The sequence below is a fragment of the Podarcis erhardii genome (assembly GCF_964252035.2).
Source record: "Podarcis erhardii genome assembly, chromosome: 3".
NCBI classification, from domain to species: Eukaryota; Metazoa; Chordata; class Lepidosauria; order Squamata; family Lacertidae; genus Podarcis; species Podarcis erhardii.
Window position 1 is genome coordinate 34,861,738 of NC_138507.1, and position 22,960 is coordinate 34,884,697.

Sequence of the window (22,960 nt, forward strand, 5' to 3'; positions counted from 1 at the left end):
CATGGCAATCAGTGAAATGCTACTTCTGGGTTAAATCACCATTTTGCAAGTTGAGAGCAAGCAAGGATTGGAAAGTTGTTTCACAGTGAGATGTTCACTAGTGTGTAAACAGATGAAGTCCTGCAGAAACTGAAAAACAGTAGGTTCATAGGAAATTCTAAGTTAATTCTCCATATGGAAGACAGTCATTTTTCACAGTTTTAGAACTAGAAGATGTAGTCTTCTAGTGAGTTTCAAATTGTGTAATCTCCCCCCCCCCCCATCTTCTTGTGGATTCAAACACTGGCATGCCAATTCTACATCTGACTTGTGAGAGAAAATTGTGTGGGAAAGTACTTGCAAGTTGCTGGTGTTCGTGTTTAGGTATGTTTCCCTTATAGAAGTACATATATTGTCCTTTTTACAGATAAGTCCTTTTTACAGATTAGTTATATTCAGTGTGAGACTTTAATGTTGTATACAGTGTAAGGTTGGGGGAGAAGAAGGGTGGGGTGAGAGAGCAGAGGGAGAGAAGGGGAAAATAAACTTTCATTATTTTACATAGTGTATGTGCGAGATTTTTGTGTCAGCGTCACATGGGTAGGGTCTCTTTAATTTATTACCGTATTTATGTGAATCTAATACACCATCAAATCAAATGGGCACCTCCATTTTCAAAACTTTGAAACCAAAAAAGTATTTGCTGGCGCCATCAAATCTAATACATACCCTAATTGTCACGACGTAATTTGGCCAAAAAAGGTATGCATTACATTCCAGTAAATACAGTAGTTTTCGTTGACACTGAGAGAGGTTGGGGGCCCAGGGCATGGTTGGGTTCCGTTAGTTGGCTGCAGTGGCTTTTGTTTGTGTGTGTGAAAGAGAGGGGTTGTTGGGTCAAGTTAACCATATTGATTCATATGCTGTCGGTGGGTGGTTCTTGTTGTCTTGTTGTGTAATAAAGGGGAGCCACACCGGGGAGAAAGCATCCTCTTTTATTTGTCCCCATGTCAGTTTCGGTCTGTTGGTTAGGTTAGCTTTTCTAGTAGGGCTGTTTCCCATACAGTTGGGTACCAGTGGTCCATGTTCACTCCTGACAAGTCCTCCAGTGTCTAGCTCTGACGCTCCTGGCTGCTGAGAGTGGGTATCAGCTCTTTGGGGTGTGAGTGTGCATTTGATGTAAACATTTTATTAGACAGTAAGAACAAGAAGCAAAGGGAGACACTGATGATTTTAGTGAGAATTTTATTTGAAGGCTATGGAACAAGTATAGTTTTTATAAATCGTTATATGGGTATACGTTTTGAAGTATCACAGTTTTCATTTATTACGAAACAGAATCAATAGGGCAAGCCCACATTTATTCCGGAGCATTGACTGCTGCTTAAAACACCAGCTCCTCAGAGGCTGCAGTCCTGAGTGCTTTTCAAAGGTAAATGATGACAGCTTCTACATTAATCTTTCTAAGGTCAGGGTTTGAGGCTCAACTTGATGGAGAGAAAATTTGAAAAATGTTTATGAAAGTAACGTGTGCTACATGTGGCAAACTTTGTCAGCATGACAAAGCTGCTATTAGCATAAAATGTTCCTTACCATTGTCTTTGAAACTTTTATGTTTCACTTGAGGAAAACGAGGCAGACCACTTCCCTATGCACTTGACACTGGGCTGGGGTTGGGCAATTGGATTAGGTGGTGTGTCCTTCCCCTTGGCTCAGCCAGGCTCCCCCTTCCACCCCAGTATATGGCTGGTTGGCAGGTCTGCTGGCTGGAGCAAGAGGAAAGCCACCAAACAGTGCATTCCCAGGGAGAGTGGTGGCCTTGTGCTGACCTGGAATCTGCTGGCGCCTGAACTCATTGCCATTGTGTGACTGCAATGGTCCCAGCAGCTGCCACGATCAGAAAAGCTGTGATTGTGGAGGTTCTGCCTCTTTGCAAAGCCCCATGGCAGGAGGTGGCAGTTTGGATTGTGTTTTCCATTTTTAACATCAGGAAATATGGTGGTTAACGACAAAAGAGATTATGGTTGAGCACGTTTCCAAACAGCTTAGCAGCCTGATGCTACACAGGTATGAGATGTGAATGGTATTTTCTAGCAATCATAAATACAAGTACTTCTGTTATCATCTGCTCCCCCCACCCCAACATCATTTCAGTGTCTTTGCTATAGTGCTTTTTTTCCTGAACCAATAGGTGCTGGAACACACCTCTCCCAGGAGACCCACCCCAGAGCCCATCTTCAGGGTGTGTGTTCTCCTCGCAAGCCAGAGGCAACCTCTGACAGGTTCTTGTGTGTGGGGCTGCCTCAGCTGCCACCACCCAGGCAGGGGAGTGGGCAGGCCACCTCTTTTTCCCTGGAGGGAGAGGCAGCCCACCCATGTGAAGGTTGGGGCTGAGGTAGCTCTGTGAACAGAGCCTGACAAGCTCTGTTCGCGAGGCTACCTTTGCATGGGTGGGCAGGTTGCCTCTTCCTACTGGCAGAGAGGCAACCTGCCTGCCCCCTCCCGCCTCATGTGAAGGCTGCTGAGGCACAGATGGGCAGCTTCACCCAGTGGTATATTGCAAGTGAAACCCCCATGGCTCCACTGGGCATTGGGACTGAGGAGTGGCAGCAGTTTCACACGCAATATACCGCTGGGTGATGGCACCATCGTGCTCTGGCCTTCATACCATTCCTGGGCAATGTATTGATATGGCAACCAGACCTATTGTTGAGGCTGCTCAGCTGAAGCTTCTGTGCCTCAGCTGAGCAGCTTAACAAGCTCCCCCCTCCCTCTCTGGCTTAGGTGAGCTGGAGCAGTGTTGGGGGGCTTGCTCAGCTGAGGTGCGGCTTTCCTGTGTGTCGGCTGTTAGCTAGGAGGTTGAAGAGCTCCAGCAAAGGGCAGGTTCACCTGTGCCTCTGTAGGTGAGGAGACCCTCAGTGGATCCCGGACATCATGAGTCGGAGGCACAGTGGGGCTTTGCTGAGGCTGGTCAGGTCTCTCCCCACACTTCTGGGGAGTTCTGGCTGGGGAAAAAAAGCTGTGTGTTTTATACACAGACATTCAGTCAAGAAAATGTTGCTTGTCAGCAATGGTGGAAGTATCCAGTTGGCTTTTGTAGTGGAACTGTAAACACGTTTGGTATTTAAAAAAATACTTTTACCACTGTGTTTCTATCTCATTTGGCATTTATTTTCTGAATACTGTATGCTTTAAAACTTAGAGGCAAAGTTCTATGAGAACAAGCTAACAGAAAATTAATATAATTCTATATTGAATATACATTAGTCTCATTTCATATACAAAAGCTACCTATGATATAGAAAATAAAATGATTGTTTTGAAACACCTAAATTAACACAAAAGAATTGCCTTTTTTTCAACTATTAGTTGCTTCGGGAATTTAAACATTTCTGAAGTTCAGCTTCTCAGAGAGAAGGGAAAATAGTTTGGCTAGGATTAAAACCTCACTCAGAGACAACCAAGGGAGCTGGGGACTGTGAAGGGAGTCCAAGAGCCAAGGAGCCTGAAGGAAAGGTTTCCTATAATGCATCATGCACTGTAAGTAAAAATTCATATTTTGTACTTACATAAAAAGGTTCTTATTCAGCAGTTAATCCTTATCTCCACTATAAACATTATAGCCTTCTGCCTTAATCAGCAGGATCTTTTTAGAATCTTGAAACAGGACAACGTCTTTAATTTTGCCAACAAACTCCTGATTGAACAGCCCTGAGGTGACAATGTTCACTCTTCTATTGAGCCCAAATCCTCCAAAATAGCAAATCCCTCCATAATTGAGAGCAGTATATTTTCTTTGTGGATCTAGATCTTCAAAGAGAACTAATTCCTCATCGAGGTACACTTTGATGAGTGTCTTGTTCTGTGCAATGGTGACAAAATACCATTTTTTGCAACATAGAGACTTGCTTTGCGGAACAAGAGGGACAGCAATGCTTTCTCCAAGGTTTACCATGACTTTCAGCATTCCACTAGCAAGTCCAGCTGCAAGGAAATCATTGTCTTCATTTTCAGCCTTCCCTAACCATACAAGTAAACCATCCTCATGTTCAGTGGTGAAATTGAAAGATATCCTAGTGAATCTGAGGTCCCTTCTTTTATAGTTGGAATCTATGTATTTGAGGTATGAATTGCCTGTAAATTTTGCAGTAAAAAATGAGATCTTTTTTTCACAACGGAGGCCTGACCAGCCAAGTCTACATGCACATGTATATGAAAGTAAAGCTGGGGTAGGTATACAAATGCCTCCATGCAGACATTTACTATGTGAACAATAAGCAGACTGCTCACATGTCTTCCCCGTCCAATGCTTGGGGCACAAGCAATAGAAACCCGATGGTTCAACTTTGCATTCTCCATTATTTTTGCACACTGTATACCCACAAGGAGTTCCATCGCAGTCACCTACGTTGGCGCCACCTTTAGCTCCTTTCTCAGTCAGTTTTAGCTCTCTGCCGTTGACAAGAACCTCTCGAATGCAGCCTGTAAAGCCGATGGGTTCATTCTTGATGGCCATGGGATTAACCAGATTTAAAGAAGAGACTCCACCTACGTAGAAGTCTGTGCGTGTATCTAAGGCAGTCATGCCACTACTAGCTTCCCGGGTTATATTGATGCCATTGAGGTTGAGGTAGCCTTCATTGCCAACTCTTCCTGCTTTAATTAAATACCACGTACCGCTTGTGCTGTGTACATTTTGGAAAGTCTGCAGAATTACCGTTCTGTCACCAAGGTTGTAGCGCAGCTGTACATACCAGTTTACTAAGGAGATGCTTAGGAAATCGCCTATGAAGAAAGAAAGAGAAAGATGCATATTTTTGGCTAAGCATTACTAGACAGCAGCCTTGACACTCTGCAGAACAGGCCTTCATTGCACAACTTGTGACTCACCAAGCCAAATGCAGCCCGCCAGCCATGCACACCATTTTGGCAGGTGCTCAACAACCACCTTGTTTTGCAGTTCAAGGGAAGAAAGCAAGAACAGATTTAGCAAAACCTTGTTGTTCCACCATGCCTGGCTAAGAGGCTGCATTCGGCTTGGTGTGTGAAAGGTTGAGAAGGTGTAGTAGAAAATATGAAGATGAGCTACAAGCATTCAATGCGAGTTTGTGAAGGTGGCTACAGGGGTTGTACAGGGGAATGCGATTGGAAGTCTCCATCTGATCAAGGCTTATCTGCCATATCAGGATTTCTGATTGCATGGAGGCAAGAAAATGGGTTCATCCAAAGAGGCTTGGAAGCTCCCTTTGGACCTCAAAAGTGGGAAGGTTGGGATGGCACACGCAGCATGAACACATTCTGTACCCCTACTTCCTTGACCACCTTGCCCAACAGGGCACCAGTTCTTTTAGAATCCAGTAGGGGGGTTTTTTTGGAGGCGGATAGTTTTTGTAAAATGGCAAGGGAGGCTATGGTATCTCTCTTTTGGTCAATGAAATACATAAATTTAAACAGAATGCATTACTTCAGTTCAAAATTGGTGTGGTTTTTTAATCATTGTAGCGAATTGACTATTAGGTAAAGGTAAAGGTATTACTATCAATGTGAAAATCCTAGGAATGTGAAAATCCAGTGCCAATTGGCTGTTAGGCGTGAGCAATGTTTGTTAAGGTTTTCATAACTGGCAAAAGGGATTGTTAAGGCTTATGTAACACTGGCTAAAGGAAAAGCTTTACATAAGGTGCTTTGCAAACTTTAGCAACAGAAACCCCTTTCATTTCTTTTGGCGGCTGCTAGGAGAATACTCCAGGACCTCCCTGCACTCTGAGTCTGCTTTGACAGGCTCATTGCAAGGCTAACAAGCAGATGCAAGACTCAGTCCTCAGTGACGCCCCCCTTCCATGACAGTGTGGTTCAAATAGGTAATATGAATGCTGTAAGTTAAGCAGAGTACTCCACTGACAGAGTCTCGTTACTTAGAGGTGTGACTGAAAGGTGTGATTGAATTGAATGCTTGTGGCAGTAGGTTCTAAGAAACTGCTCTTTTATATCCTTTTATTAACATACTAAAGGTAGAGGGACCCCTGACTATTAGGTCCAGTCGTGACCGACTCTGGGGTTGCAGCGCTCATCTCGCTCTATGGGCCGAGGGAGCCGGTGTACAGCTTCCGGGTCATGTGGCCAGCATGACTTAAGCCGCTTCTGGCGACCCAGAGCAGCACATGGAAATGCCGTTTACCTTCCCGCCGGAGCGGTTCCTATTTATCTACTTGCACTTTGGCGTGCTTTCAAACTGCTAGGTTGGCAGGAGCAGGGACCGAGCAACGGGAGCTCAGCCCGTTACAGGGATTCGAACCGCTGACCTTCTGATTGGCAAGTCCTAGGCTCTGTGGTTTAACCCACAGCGCCACCCGCGTCCCTTTATCAACATACCCTTGTTTTAATACAATTGGAGGTAAGCTCCAATGTGTTAAGTAGCACTTAGTTACAAGTAACTACACCTAAGATCACAATCTTGGGCATAATCTCTGCTAGTATCCTTTCTCATTTTTCAAAGAGTGTGCATGCAAGACAGAAAGATGTGCAGGCCTTTGTATGGAGCTGATTGACAGGGTTTGCAAACAGGGCTATCCACTGGGACCTGGGCCACGTCTTTACCTGCCGCACACGAGATGTCATATATGATGCCAGGTATAGGGGCAGGTGGGTTGGGGGAAGGGCTCATGATTAAGCAAATATTCTGTTTCCCACCCTCTACACAATAAGACAACCAAAGCACAAGTGTCATTTGAAATTTGCACTTCTCTGAGTTTTGCAAGGCAGTTCCCTCAACCAGGTAATTTGTCCAAACATGCACATACTGAGTGCCTGCTGCAGGCACTCCCAGTGTTATTGTTTAAATTGCTGGATTTCAGTGCAAGTATTTATTTCTTTTTAAGAGACGTGTAAGGCTATTTGTGCTACTTCAAAACAAAACACAGCTCCAAAAGCCTCCCATCCCAGCATTAAAATGGCTGTGAGCTTAGAGGAGGAGGAAACAGTAATTGAAGCAGCAGTTTCAAAATCTGGGGAGAGGGTGTGAGTGAGAGGAGAGTGAATTAACAAAAGCTGTGGTTGCTACAGGAGGGAGCGAGGCAAAACTGACACACAGCTTGCCAGTTTCGACTGCTGCCTTCCCTTATGGCTTTGAAGAAACAACTTCAGAAAACAAAGCAGTGGCTTCAGAGTTAAAGCTACCAGGGGTGTGAAAGGAGAAGGGACAAATGCTTTCTGCATAGCTGTATCATGCCAACTGAGTGATGGGAACATAGATGCACCTCACAAAAATGGGGGGCGGACTGTTATACCTACAAAGTGTGGGAGGTCAACCAAAATTCCACTTAAAACTTACAGTGGAAGAGCAATGGGTTTTCCTAAACCTCAGTGCTGCACTGCCTGTGACAAACATGATCCAGCTGATCTAAGTGCATTTTTTGTCAAGAGCACAATGCAGCCATTTTAGTCAGTCCAAGACACTACATAACTTTTTTTTTTTAAAGGATTAGCTTGATCTGATCAACTGATGCTGAAACACGATACACTCTATGTATGTCTGCATTGGTTATTTTCCCTTGTCCATATAATAAAACAGTATAATGCAGACCCTCTCCTTACCTGATCGTGGACTCAGGTGTTGAGCAGTGTAGAAGAGGATGCCGTTTGCTGAAAGGGCTTGGAATTGCAACTCAATATGAACCTTGCGTCGGATGCTGAAGGACTCAAATGACATCCAAGAAGATTTGTTGCTACTGAAAGATGCATCGCTTATGGTTAGGGCTACAAAACAAAACAAACAAGGAAGTAATCTCATCTCTCTAGTAGATGGTGACAGATCATTACTTTAGCACTAGTGGGCAATAAATCTAAAACTTCATGTTGAATACAAATCTGAAGTGAGGGTTTTTTATTTTGTTTTTTGCAATCAACACATTTGCTTGCTCTCTGCCTCTCTTACAAGCCCATGCTAAGCTAGTTTTGTGTACCTGTCACCACCACTGACGGGATCTGGCTTTTGGTATGAAACTGGAAATGCTTGAAAGCTGCTGTATGTGGTGGTGTTTCTATGCATGCAACTGCTTTGCCCTAAGACAACTGCTGGCACACAAAGACTTCTGGGCAGCCACCATGTACCCAGGTGGTTGGGTGAAAAAGCCATACATAAAATTATCATTGTTAAAAAGGCAGTTTTAAAAGTGGAATGCATTCACATGCCCCTTCTGCAAACTAGTCAAGATCCCTCTACCCACTCACCCCTAAATAAATACAGAGCAGGGTTCCTAAATGGTGAACTTTAATTTCAGTTTAAGAGAAGGGAATACCATGTTCCAAATAGGCTATTGGGTAAATTACATTGAATAGAGCAGCCTAAGGGCAGCTAGTTCCATGCAGCATCTGGTGCCCCAGATGTGATTACATCTAGCCTGTTAAATGAAGGGCAGATGAGCATTACAAGACAGATGGACACTTGCTGGGTGCAGAAAGCAGTTTCCATGCAGGAAAGTCCCTTACTGGATCAGGGTGAAGTTAGAAAAGGGAAGAAAGAATAAAAGTTAAAGATGGTTCTGCTATCTTTTGGTCAATTTGGAGGGTACACAAGCTGGAACCATACACAAAACCATTCACTTTTCTGAATCCATGCTGATAATGCCCAGAATAGGAACAATTCAAAAGATGTGTTCCCACACTATGTTACTTAATTAGTTGGATTCAGGAGAATGAATCATCTCCCTGTGAGCAATCCCTGCCTGAAAGCAATATCCAGATCAGTGGTTAGTGAACACACTGGGTTGATCCAGATTGAGTCATGTTTAATCGATTGAAATTGGTGGGAGAGTGAAATCAATGGGCTTTAAGTTTGTCATAACTAGTGATCTCATGGGCCTCTTCAAAGCATGACTCAATCTGGATCCAGCCCACTGTGTGTGTTTAAAAAAACAACACCAAAAATATTTTTATTTTATTTTTAATTTTCAAGAAACAGGATATAAGCATAACTTTATCAAAACAATTTGATTTTCCCACTCCCCAGAAGATTACGAATACAGTCAGTTTCCCCATGAATCTATATGTGTTGTTGGTGGGTACCAGTCATCAGGGTGTTCATCTAAATACTTTATAAAGGGATGCCAGCCCTCTCTTGAAAACAACTTTTGCATTTATGAACTTCATTTTTCTCTACCCTTTTTAACAAATCGAAAGGAGCGTTAGCTGGCAGAATCCTCTGAGGCCAGGCACAGGAAACACTAATAACGGCAATCTAATAATAATTAGCGGGTGGCGCTGTGGGTAAATCCTCAGCGCCTAAGGCTTGCTGATCTCATGGTCGGCGGTTCGAATCCCCGCGGTGGGGTGAGCTCCTGTCTGCGGTCCCAGCTCCTGCCCACCTAGCAGTTCGAAAACACCCCTAAAAAGTGCAAGTAGATAAATAGGTACCGCTTACTATCGGGAAGGTAAACAGCGTTTCCGTGTGCTGCGCTGGTGCCAGCTCGCCAGAGCAGCTTCGTCACGCTGGCCACGTGACCCGGAAGTGTCTCCGGACAGCGCTGGCCCCCAGCCTTTTAAGTGAGATGGGCGCACAACCCTAGAGTCGGACACGACTGGCCTTCGGGCAGGGGTACCTTTACCTTTAATAATAATAATAAAATGCCATTGACTGTAAACGTTAGTCATAGCAATGCTTTTTCTTTTTGTTGTACCACAAAGTGTGTATCTTGCGAACGTTGCAAAAGATTTGATGCACTGCGGTAGATTTTTAAGGAGCACCCTCCTTTTGCCCCCTTTTCAAAATAATGGAGCGTGCACTAAAAACAACAACCAAATACAAAGACCCCCACCATCTTGCTAAACCTAAGAAGACTTTAAAAGTGTAAATCCCCCTGGACCAATTAAAGTCATGGGACCATGTTGTCTTTGCAAGTTCTGTTGCTGAAATACATTCCTCTTTCCCTCTTGCACTCATTATGTTTTCTGCTAGGTGCCATAGAACACAGCCCAGTTCACTAGCCTTAACATTGCCTCCCCATCCTATCTGCCACTGTTGTCATGGATGCCCCACCACCACCTCTCTAGGCAATTCTTTTCATGCTCTCCACAAGTCCCACATGGCTTCTTTGTGTTCCCAGTGTTCTTTGTGTTCAGCTTCATTACTAGAGATGCTCTTGACAACTTGTGACCACCAGGCTCCCCCCCACCCCCAAGATTACTGAAGTTATACAGCAGGGACAAAACTACACAATGTACAAGATAGCCATATTAGCAGTCTCCAGGGAATGGTTTTAAGACTGAGGAAATATATGGGGTTAAACATGCCTCCCATTTCAAATTAGAAGCCCCACAGGTTCTTTCAATTCCAGCTTTTAATAACACTGGCTTTCCAGCTCTGTCTGTCATTTGTCTAATGGGGAAGAGCATGCAACTTTGTTCAAGTTACTAAGAATGGTGAGCAGCATCTATATAACTGCCAGGAAGCATTAGCAGCAGATCTGGATGAGAACGAGTCACCTCTCCCCATGCAGCCTGATGACAAGATTGTGTTAGAAGTCAAAAGATTCTTTTCTATCAACAAATAACAATGCAGTCGAAAACATCAGCTGACTCTGGGATCTGCATACCTGTACTTGATTCTATATGTTTTCATCACTATACTGTAGACAGTATGATTGGCAGCCTGATCCCAGGATCAGCAGAGTCTGAAAAGTTGTGCTCATTAACACTTCAAAAAGCTCAACACAAAACCCAAACAACACATTTCTAGCAGGCTGCTGAGTCTGGCACTGCTGCTGACTGCAAGGCCAAGGAACAGCTTGGAAGATGCTCCTTAGTAGCCTTCTCTGCGTGATTCCCAAATACTCTTAATACTTGCTTCCTGTCCTACTGCAATTTATTTTACTTATTTGTTCCATTGTAACTTGCCTTTACTCAAGGAGTTTATACATAAGTCCGCCTAATTTTATCCTCGCAACATCCCTGAGAGGTAGGTTATGTGGAGTTATCTAGTGAGCTTCATGGCTGAGTGAGGACTTGAACCCTGCTCCCAGGCTTGACTACCCTGGCAGTTACTCTATACTGAGTTTATATTTGTGCACAGGCTGAGTGCCCTGTAAAGCTATAACTGCACATAATTTGTTGCCTTGTTATCTAGGGGTGTCTCACACTAGGCCCTTGTGTTTACTTGCCTTTCTGTTTGTAACAGGCAGTTCTGAAAGTATTCCAGACACCATTTAGAGTTCCTTCACCTTCTGTGAAACCATGTTATCTTACTTCAAAATGTCTCTTGCCATTGCCATTAATTTAGTGCAAATCTATAGGAAAGGGTTCTCAGCAAAAGCATAATGTGCCTTTAGCCAGATCCCTGCTAAATGCAATGCTTCTTAGAGTCATGCATTACACCAGGGATGAAGGAACGTGTGGCCCTCCAAAGGTTACTGGATTTCAAGCCCCATCAGCCCCAGCCAGCATGGCCAGTGGTTAGGGCTGATGGGTTTTGTTGTTCCCCTGCTTTACTCCAGTATGTTGTGTAATTTGTGTAAGCAAGAGTCCTTTGTGGCATCCTTTTGCATATTCCCAATATACAGTGCTGATTTATGTTGAATTGAAAGTTTACATGTTTTCTCCTTGTACTCGAGAGTAAAAATATAGTTTGCTCTTAGCAAACAGAATCACTATAGCAACAACAGAAAGGTATTTGTTCAGTGTTTTCTATATTATTTGCAGGAGAAAGGGATTCAATTCTTCCTAAGGGCATGCTCCTATGAGATACACAGTATTTACGGCATTTCAAAAACCTGGCAAATAAGTCCCTATGGTTTATTTCATTTCAGTTGTCGAAATATTAGCTGAGCAAAGCAGAACTGAGTTCTATCTCTCCCAGTTTCTTCAGATATGTGGCACCTTACATGGCTTAGAAGAAATTGTAAAACAAAATAATAGCAATCAGTGTGAATGGAGTGCAGTAAGGGTTGTATGGCACGATCAAACAGCAAGGCAAAACTACTACAGGTAACAACCTGGCTTATATCCTATATATATTTACTCAGGAGTAGCCCCACTGACCTCAGTGCACAAACTTCAGTTACATAACAATTAAACCTGAGCTACCTTCGTCAGGAACTCTGAAGAAATGAGAAATAGTGCAACAAGAGGCAAAGTTGACAAATTAAAAACCAACAAATCTCTGGCTTCAGATGGTATCCACCTGAGAGTCCTCAAAGAGCTCAAATGTGAAATCGCTAGTTTTCTGACAAAAACACATACCTAGTCACTAAGATTGACCTCTGAACAAAAAGCCCGGAGAGCCATCAATGTGGCACCCTTTTTTTTTTAAAGGGATCCAGGGAATTGCAGGTAAGTTAGCTTAACGCCTGTTCCAGGAAAGATTTCTCAAAGATAAAATTACTAAGCTTATAGAAATCTTGCTGAAGAATCAAAATGGCTTCCACAAGGGTAAGTACTATTTCAGTAACCTTTTAGAGTTCTTTGAAAGTATAAAAAAGCACGTGGATAGGGGTGATCCAACAGATATTGTTTATTTGGGCTCGGGGCCTTTGGTGCCTGAGGCAAGACGTGTTACGGACACTTTTCCCACCCCACCCACCCCTGATCTGGGCCCATACCCTGGTGGGGTGGAAGGAGCATGCCACCTGACACAGGTTGCCTCATTGGTGCTCTGGCTGTGCTAAGGGCAGTGTCATAAACAAAAATCTGACCTTAAAATTCTTATCACAGCAGCAAGAGAGCTTAGGTGCTGCAAAGCAGAACACATGGCACACTTTTCTAGCCACTTCCCACTTCTCAGAATTTTCTGCCTGAGGCAGCTGCCTCACTCTGCCTCATGGTAGGACCAGCCCCATTTGAACTTTCAAAAAGCTTTTGATGTAGTCCCTTATAAGTAAACCTAGCAATTATAGGCTTAAGATGGCGGACCTTTCATTCTCATAGCGCCTAGATCTGGGGTTATCCAATGAAGCTGAATGGTGAGAGATTCGGGACAGAACAAAAGCATTTACTTCTTCCCATGGTGCAATAGTTAAAATGTGGAATTTCACTGCCACAATGTGGTGAACGCCAGCAATTTAGAAGGCTTTAAAAGGTAAAATTCATAGGGTAAGGCTTAAATGGCTATGGGTGAGGATAGCTGTGTGCTACCTTGAGGATCAAAACAGCATGACTAGAGAATAACAGCAGAGGAGGGCTATTTGCCCTCAAGTCCATCTTATGAGCTTCCCATGGGTATATGGTTGGTCACAGTGGGCAGCAGGATGCCTGACTAGATAGGCCCTTGGCCAGATCCAGCAGGGCTCCTCTGAAGTTACCTGTTTTGTTAAACATCTCTAGCCAGGTTATTTTATTGGCATAGCATAGCATAGCATAGCACTGTAGAGATGGAAGGGACCCTGAGGATCATCTAGTCCAACCCCCTGCAATGCAGGAATATGCAGCTGGTCCATACAGGGATCGAACCTGCAACCTTGGCAACCTGCACCATGGTCTAACCAACTGAGCTATCCAGGCTATTGCTCATGTGCTGAATGGTATAATAAGCAGTACTTTCCTGAAGGCTGTGTACACACCATACCTATGAAGCATGCTTAGAGCACATGGCTTCTTCCCCCAAAAGAGTCTCAGGAACTATTGTTTACTCCTCACCAAACTACAGTCCCCAGAACTCTGAACAAACTACGATTTCCAGGATTCTTTTGAGGGAAGCAATGTGATTTAAATGCATTGCATGCACACAGCCCAAGTGTCTGTTTATAAGTATAGGGAGAACAGCTACACAGTTTAATCGGTGCTTTTACTCATAGAAATTACTGTCCTATGCTGCCATCTAGGGAATGCATTCCGTTATGGCACTATTACCTTGGTTGTCAAACTTAATTCATCCTGGAAGTCCATTCCAAAACCAAAGCATTCCCAAACTAAGGCACACTTTCCCATAGCACAGAAAGTGATGCAAAATGGATTAATCCAAACAACCCCTAAAACAGCTATTCAACATGAATTTTACTATCTAATGAGACCATTGATCCATAAAATGATAGCAATAAACCAGGTTGCAATCTACTACCCAGTATCAAAAACTGCAGTGAGCAAAAACTGCATGACCTCCATTGCCATTTGAGGGACGAGACGGGAGGGGAAAGTTTAAATGGGGGGGGGGGGAAACACTCAAACTGGAGGGACGAGAAGCGCGCATGGGGTGTGTGTGTGGGGGGGGAAGGAGGTGACTAACTGGATGCAGGAGATGGGCGTTTAAGGGGGGGGGAAGGGAGGCAGAAGTTTTCTGCCTCCCACCCAAGCCATCTCCCTCCCTCTCTCCACTGCATGTTTTCCGGCATCTGCCCAGGCTCCCCATTCGCCCGGCTGAGTCCCAGGGCCAGTGGCGTAGCGTGGGGGGTGCAGGGGGGGCCGGCCACACCGGGCGCAACATCTGGGGGTTAGGGTTAGGGGGCGCAAATCCACGGGTTAGGGGGCGCAAATTACTTGCCTTGCCCCGGGTGCTGACAACCCACGCTACGCCACTGCCCAGGGCTTCTGTTTGCACTTTGGGCAGCATGACAAGGTGGCAGCTGTGAGCCGGTCTGGGCGATGCTGCCTGCGCGTCCCTGGCACGGCGGCACTGGAATGCGGCAGCAGCACTGCAGCGCGGAGAGGCGGCGGCAGTGGCTGCTCTCGGCTGCGCTCCTAGCTGCTGGATGCTGAGCCGGTTGGGCTGGAGCCTGTACGAAGTGCGAGCGCCCCGATTCTCCGCTCGGGAATGGGGCCCCTGAGCTGCCTCACCTGGACCTGGCTTGGGACGGGGTTCGAGAGGGAAGGTGAGGGGGCGGGAAAGTCAACCTGCCCAGCATAGTTCCCCCACCACAACCTCTCTGCGCGCTGGGGGAGAGTCGTCAACTTCCAAGTCTCCCTACTCTGGAGTCACTTACATTCCGAGGAGCCGCCCAACTCCACTTTGTACGGAGGAAAGAGGCGCTTCGCAGCAGAGGGAAGGAAGCAGCGGCAGTCACTGATGGGGCCAAGCCGCTCCTGGAAGTGTGCACTCAAATTGGAGCATGTTCGGCTTCCCAAAACAGTTCGAAAACCGGAACACTCACGTCTGAGTTTGAAGTGTTCGGCTTCCAAGTAGTTGGAGAACTAAGCTGTTGAAAAACCGAGGTACCACTGTAGTGTTACAAAATAGAAATGTAGTCGTAGTTCTTGCAGTTCTCTGAACTGAGTGTCCAAACACAACATGTAACAGCCAAGCTAGTACTGAGTTTTGCCCCCCCCCCCCACGTGCAATTTCACTTCCTTGCTCTTGAAATTATTTGCATGTGTCATCGGTATTTGCTAACTATGCCTAGCTTGCTCATATGTTTTATACGGAAAGAGTCACTTTCAACATGCACAGTCTATTTGATTTTGTTTTTAGGTTTACATAATGTCTTTTTCATATTCCTAAGCTGATTTCTCTCTCACTTTTAATGGAGATTTTCCACAGTGCTAGGTTGGCTCCTGTTGTGCTCTAGAAGTGGGGCTGGAATATTTTGTTGCTATGGAGAAAGCCATGACCTTTGCAGGATCTGTTGACATTTGAGCCATAACAACCTTAACTAGGAGAGGAAGCATAAGGACTATGTTAACAATATTAAGAAAATACTTCAGTCTCATAAGATCCAATTAAAGTCACTCCTGTTACCATCAACAAGCTAACCCAGATTTGCTATTCACACACTAGTTAATTTGCACCTCCTAAACACTGTTTTATATGCTATTGAATAGTAAATTAGATCCAAAACCGCTTTTATTTGATGGAAGAGCTTCCATCAAAGGAAGACTCCTGCCAGAAGAAGGGGACTTTTGGATTCAATCTAAAATGCCCATCTCATTTTGATTCTGGTTGCGGTTTTCATCTCTCAGGAGTTATCTGAAATTCATAATTTAGCAGGTTTGTGTATTATCCGGTATCAATCAGCTCTGGCGGTTATTGGATCCTACAAACAGCGAGTGCGAAGGTCGTGCCCATGATCTTCATGGACCTATTGTTTTAAATGGCCTTTTACTTTATCCTTGCATTGTCAGGCCACTAAGCAACAAAGGAACTTCTGTATGCTGCTTGATTGTGGATGCTTTTCCTTCCTCTCTCAGCCAAAAGGAAAACAACTTTTTTAAAAAAATTAAAAGCTGTAAGGCCAGATGTATCTGTGAATGAACACATGGATTGATTTTCATCCACAAACATGTGCTGACAAAGCACACAGCACCTAACACCAGGTCTGTTTGGGGTGCAAAACCATCAGACTTCATTCATGGTACGTGCTTCCCATATATGGCTTGTCGGAAATGGGAAGTTGCCGTAAAAGAGGATCCTCGTGTGTGCTGGGGGAGTTCATCTATAGCAGCCCCATATGGAACTATGGTGGCCTCAACACGGCTGAGTAAAACTGCTTCATACTGCTGTGGAATCTGAAACAGTGGCGTAGCATGGATTGCCAGGGCCCAGGGAAGCACATAGGGGGTGGGTGGGTTGGAGGGAGGGAAATGGGTGGAGTACACATCCACATTCAATGGCTACCACATCACCCAGGAGATTGCAGCCACAGAGCTGAGAAAATAAGAGTTGTTCCATTGTCTGGCGAGGTCACTTCCTGATTCACATGGAGAAGCCATTTTCAACAGAGCCCAGCAATGGAAGCACACAGCTGCATGGAGGCAATTTTGCATCCAGGGCAACTGCCCTTATGGGTCCCCCCCATGCTACACCACTCATCTGAAAAATAATAATGACTCCTGCTTTCTTAAATGCTTGGGCATATAATTATTTTGGGCCATGAGTCATTCCAGCTAAGCTATATTGAATTGTTGCTCAAATACAGGGAGATTGTTTTTTCCCTAATCAGCCTAGGACAACCTAAGTTTGGTTTGTTCTTCCACATCCCTGAGGACATTTCGTTCTGTTTGCTGACCTTGGGTTGCTGGCAAAATTTGATTGGTATCCTTACTGCTTGTTATCTCTCGAAGGTCCTTTTGTGTCTCGGGTATTCTTTGACATATATCCTTCCTGAATAGTTACTACTCTCGATGACCCCTCTCCCCTTTGTTTCCTACTCTCCTGGGCTACATGATGTTGGGGGGGGGGGATAAATAGTTGCTTGTTTACAGGCTGTGGCTCACTTACCAGAAAAGAAAAGGAAAATTGTACTTTGCAAAAATCTCATGACGATTCATTATGCTGCCAACAGAAGGGGAAATGGAGGTCAAGGATTTTAAGGCAGAACACAGTAGGCTTTTTCATGGTGAAGTCTCCACTTCTTTTGTTCTGATGCCCCTCTGGGAGTTATTTACTGTTGGGGTTTACTGCAAGGACAGTGATTCCTTGCCTGTTCTCAGGGGTCTGGTTCAAGTAATTTGAACTCGCGGCACATCACATGAGGGGGACGGATCGCCACTAATTAAAGATGCCCCGTGCCAATTCGGTTTTTTACTAGTGTGTGAAGGGCTGTTGATTCTCAGTTCATGCCAGGAGGGCATTACAACGGTGAAAACACCAGTGAGAAAGAAATATGTGGGGCATGACGCCAGGGCAAGTGATTGTAGTAGCTGATTTCAGCTGAATAATGGGCATTTATGGCATGAGCTATGAGAGAGGATTATTTCCAGCTAGAATAATGAACGTATTGTGTGGTCTTGGGCAAGGTACTACAATCCTGCACATGTAATGTAGGGATAAAAAGAACCAAAGTAGACATGTCTCTGGCAAACCCGCCTCTTTTTAAAACTGGCTGTGCAACAAGCATGTATAAAACGGGGAGTACGGCTTACTTCCCTATAGCATTTTTCATGAACTGGATTTAAATACCAGAAGTAAGCCAGTCAGGGAGAAAAGTGGTGGGTGGGGGGCTGTGGAGAGGCAAGTGGAGAGCACAGAGAGGGTTCAGCAACCCCACGGCCATTCCCTTTTTTCCTTTTAAAAACTGAATCCTTCTTCACCTTTATACTACATTAGGAGAGACCCCATACCAAAAGTAATATGTCTCTCACCACCCTGTATAGTTTGTCTCTAATAATGGTCTACTTTACAAAATTGTTCTAAGGATGATTGAGCTAACATACGTCAACACTTTAAGCACTTGAGGAAAAAAGTTCTATATAAAAAAGCAATACCGCTGTCCTCAGGAAATCTCAATACAGTTGCACACATTCAATCTCAGAGCAGCAAGAGACGCACGCAAGGGGTTCCTGCACTTACAGGGTTTGGTAGCCTTGGAATGAAGGTCAGTGGAGACTGTAGTGTTTTAGGATTTACATATTTACACATCTACACAACCTGAGCATACAATGGCTCACGTAATTAACACCCTGACAGATCTTGCTTCCCCTTCCGTTTTCTGGGAAGTCCTAAGTCACAGCCTGGGTCTAACCTTAAGTTAGTTGTGTCTATTATTTTAGTGGGTCTACTCTGAGTAGGACTGAACACAACCCACTGTCTCCCTCCACGTTGGGGGTATGCAAAGACAATATCCATGTTATTTGATGTGAGTGATGTAGAAAAAAACCTGCTCCTTTTACCTTATGGGGTATCCAAGAGCCCATATAGAGTCCTTTAGTGGGTTCCCTATCGGTAGGAGAAAATAACAGAGGCTAACCAGAGAATGTTGAGAAGCAAAGCAGCTAGTAAGCCTGATCTTTATTAAACTCTTGCAGCAGGGTCCTCACTCGCCACATGCAGGAGGGAGAAGGAACCCAGAACAATGGTGTACAAGCCCTTATATAGACTTTTGAAACTGCACACTCTGTAACTCAAGACCACTCCCGAAAACATCATACATACATCACAGAAGGAGGTGGTCTACAACAGAAATCCTGTCTGCCAGGATACCTGACAATGGCCAGTGATTGCTTTACTTGGGCAGCCCAGCCATTCTTTTGTGATGGTAGATGCTTTAATTCCTGAATCCAGGTCACAGGCTCACCCTATTCATACACAAATATTCCCTAAAGACGGGTAAGCAAAAGACAATGGATGGTAAGCAAAAGACAATGGAGAGGCTTTCCCCGTTTCCTTCCTCCTTGCAGAGAAACATCTGAGGTCAATTTGGGAGAGTCAAAATGGTTTCAGGATTGCTCTCCTGTACTATTTCAGACACGTGGCTTGTATACATACGTATGTGTTTACCTTGTAAATTTATGAACATTTAATTTATATATTTGAGACCGTAAATTATTATAACATGAGTAACTGAAACAAATTGAAGCAAACTTGTACGAGCAGGGATCAAGGACTTTCCTGATAAAATCTATACCCACAGTACTGTTTAATTAGTAAAAGTACATTCTTGGAGCATGCATTCCATTTCCTCCCAGCCAACAACCACTAAGATCTTCCAGAAATCATGTGCACCTAGGCCAGTCAAGTTTCTCTTTTTTCTTATTCCAATCCCAAGGACCAAGGCTATGAACCAAAATCCCTTCTACTACTACTACTACTACTACCATTATTATTATTATTATTATTATTATTATTATTATTATTATTATTAATTCTCATTTTAGATGGAAACAACAACAACAAAAATGTTTCACTCTTCCAATTCCATCAGGTCCAGCATTTTGGCTTGTCAGATGGAACAATCCCACTTTCTTCTTCCTGCAGAGTGTTCTGGGGATTTTCCCCAACCCAGTCAATTTTTTTGGGGGGGTGGTGGTGGGGTATGTGGAGTGAGGGGTGGGGGAAGCCCCATTGCACAAGTGGAAGTCCTTTCACTAATAAGGCTCATCAGTTGAATCCTGCATCACCACCACCATTGTCTCCATCATATTCCCTGAACTGTCATACCCAAATTAAGAAAAGCAGGTAAAAGGAAAACTCCATGGTAATGCCATTATTAGAGGTCTGTATTGGAGATCGTTGCCTTACCTTGTTCACAGTAGATGCCCGTGGTTCCTAGTAGGCAGTGGCAGGTGTAGCCGTCCGGCAGTGGGGCACAGGTGGAACCTTGCCTGCACCTGTGGGGTGGCTTGTGCTCAGGATCACACACAGAAACTGTCTCCATGCAGAATGCTCCTTTCCATCCAGCGGGGCAGTGGCAGCTAAGAAGAGAAAACCATAGGATATTATTAATACAGGGCTAGCTGCATGTTACAAGCCACTGTGTATAAGAGAGTCCCTGTGCCCTTTTCTTTAAGGAAAAGTATCTTGGCAATAGGGGAGCAGGTGGTGCTGTGGGTTAAACCACAGAGCCTAGGACTTGCCGATCAGAAGGTTGGTGGTTCGAATCCCTGCAACGGGGTGAGCTCCCGTTGCTTGGTCCCTGCTCCTGCCAACCTAGCAGTTCGAAAGCACATCAAAGTGCAAGTAGATAAATAGGCACCGCTCCAGCAGGAAGTAAACGGCGTTTCCGTGCGCTGCTCTGGTTTGCCAGAAACAGCTTAGTCATGCTGGCCACATGACCCGGAAGCTGTACGCCGGCTCCCTTGGCCAATAAAGCGAGATGAGCACCGCAATCCCAGAGTCGGCCACGACTGGACCTAATGGTCAGGGGTCCCTTTACCTTTACCTATCTTGGCAATGGGGAATTTGAAGAAGGGAAACAATGAGCTGAACCCTTTCCCAGCCTCTGCAAGTAATCCTTCCAGATGCTTTTCCGGATACAGAATGCAAGGCACTTAACTTCCTCTTGCAAGCACATGTTGTGAAAACCATGTGGGAGGTGATATGGAGCAGAGGGAGGTGGGGAAGGGGTTAAGGGAAGCTCCCTCTGCTGCATCTCTGCTCCACCAAAACTACTTTTCTCATTAAAACAAAAAAAAAAGGGTAGGCCCTAAAAATATTCATCTTAGGCATCAAAGGTCGGGGGGGGGGGGAAGAGGTGTGTCTTCTGCATATAATGGAAATTTCACAATGAAGGTGCCAGACACACCTCTGTTGGGGAGAGAATTCAAATTCTTAGGGACTGCCACAGAGAATGCCTCCCCCTTTTTGACCACCCTCTGAACATTCGAGGGCAGAGGAACTACCAAGAGGGCCCCTTCTACTTTAGACACTAAGGTGAAGACTATGAAGCCCATTTTCATTGCACCTGGACTGCTATGCTGAATGTGTACCGGCAGCTACTGGATCTATGATCCCTCACCACCACTATGCCCAACTGCCATTCAGGTGCTTGGAAAAGCTGATCTCTGTATAGAAGCTTATTTGGTCCACGGACTGCATTCACAGATGCCCTGTGCATTGCTGTTTATAAGCAAGGATTTCATAAGGATGTATTCTAGTTTGGTTGAGCAAGAACAGATCAGTGCCACCTGGTGGGGAGGGCTGGAGTGCAGTGACAGGACACCTGCTCTGCATGCAGAAGGTTCCAGATTTAATCCCCAGGTAGGAGGTCCCTGCCTGAGACCCTGGAGGCCTGAAGTCCCTGCCTGAGACCCTGGAGACCTACTACCAATCAATCTAAACAATAATGATCTAAGAAAGACTGGTGGTCTGACTTAGCATATGTTCTTGTGAGTAGAATACTATTTTGGCTTTATTGCATTGTTTTGACTCCAAAATGAGGCACCTCTGACTACACAGCAATGCACCAGTTTCTATTCAATTCAAAAGAATCGCCAAGTGCCAGGAGCATGTGCATATTATTTTCAACTCAAGCGTTAGGTAGATACCCAAATAGTTATTGCCCAGCAGAAACCTATTTTCTGTTTTTCCACATCAAGGGCGGCTGGTCCTAGAAACTTATTACCAGAGGTTTTGCATGCCTGTTGGAACGCATTTCAAATACTGTATTTCTACCTAGATGAAGAATAGGGGCTTGCCCAGCCGAGAAGCCAAATGCAAAGTTTACCCTAAAAAAATAAAATTAAAATCTACAGGAAATGGTGTGCATTGCTGTACCTATTTAAATCAGCAGCATTGTCCCCATAGCAACGGACTCTCCAATTTAAATGCATTGCACATCATGTCAAAACGGAGGTTCTCTGACACACTGAAGCAATTTCTCAAAATGTGAAAAGCCCCTAGGAGGAAATGATTCCTAGGAGCCAATATGATGTCTGAAAACAAACCCAGGCTCTCCGAGGAACAGAGCTTTTAAGAACAGCAGGAAGAGGAGGAGGAGGAAGTCTTTTTGTAGCCATGCTGCATGTGAAGAAGAAAAGGGGAACCTGCGAGCCACCAGATGTTGTTGGACTACAACTCCCATAATCCCTGACCATGCTGGTTGGGGGGGATGGGAGATGGAGATCAAAAACATGTGAAGGACAGGGCCGGCGCACTCATGAGCCAAGGAGAGGTGACTGCCTCAGGCGGCAGGATCCACAGGGGCAACAGATCCCGATGTGTATCCTTGGACAGCCACAGGTTTCTCCACCCCTGATGTAAAGCACATGCTAGACATGCAACTTTACCCCCTTTCAAACCCAAACCCAGATGTGGTAGTTGTGGTAGAATGGGGCGGGGGTGGGGAGCCAGGGTTAGTGCCTGCATAGAAGATTTAGATGTGCATCTAAAGTCTGGTTAAGGGCCATAGCTCAGTGGTAAAGAATCTGCTTTGCATGCAGAAAGTCCCAGGTTCAATCCCTGGCATCTCTGGGGAGTTGCTGGGAGAGAACCCTGTTGGAAATCCTGGAGAGGTGCTGCCAGTCAGTGTAGACAATACTGAGTTAGATGGACCAATGGCTTGCCCCAATATAAGGCAGCTTCCCCCATCTTAGTTTATATTTGACTAACGCCCATGAGAACCACGGTGTTAAGGCAGCACGGGCTTGATGAATTTCCCACGCAATAATAATTCACCCAAACCCATTTGCACTTACTAAACGGTAGAGCCGCTTTCCACGCACGTCCCCCCATTTCCGCATTTTATGAAGCGGCATGGAGACTCGTCACACTGTCCTACGCTGCGACCAGCATTCGGGTGGCCTTCTGGGATTCCTGGGGCTTTAAATGCCTGGTCCCTCCCGGTGCGAACTCGTATGTCAAAAATGCAACCTGAAAAGAAATAATAATAATAATAATAATAATAATAAT

The 22,960-nt window shown here is 44.9% G+C and overlaps 1 protein-coding gene across 2 annotated transcripts in view; it reads right to left on the reverse strand.

Annotated features, from left to right (window-relative positions):
- Positions 1–1,176: 1,176 nt before the first annotated feature.
- Positions 1,177–22,960, reverse strand: part of EYS (eyes shut homolog) — a 499,923-nt gene continuing 478,139 nt past the window's right edge. For both annotated transcript variants that reach the window (XM_081856657.1, XM_081856658.1), the window contains 4 exons: positions 22,747–22,921; positions 19,853–20,025; positions 7,573–7,734; positions 1,177–4,764 (listed from right to left, as the gene is read on the reverse strand). In XM_081856657.1, the coding sequence (XP_081712783.1) occupies positions 3,572–4,764; positions 7,573–7,734; positions 19,853–20,025; positions 22,747–22,921 (1,703 nt within the window). In that variant the 3' untranslated portion in view covers positions 1,177–3,571. The remainder of the gene's footprint in view (positions 4,765–7,572; positions 7,735–19,852; positions 20,026–22,746; positions 22,922–22,960) is intronic.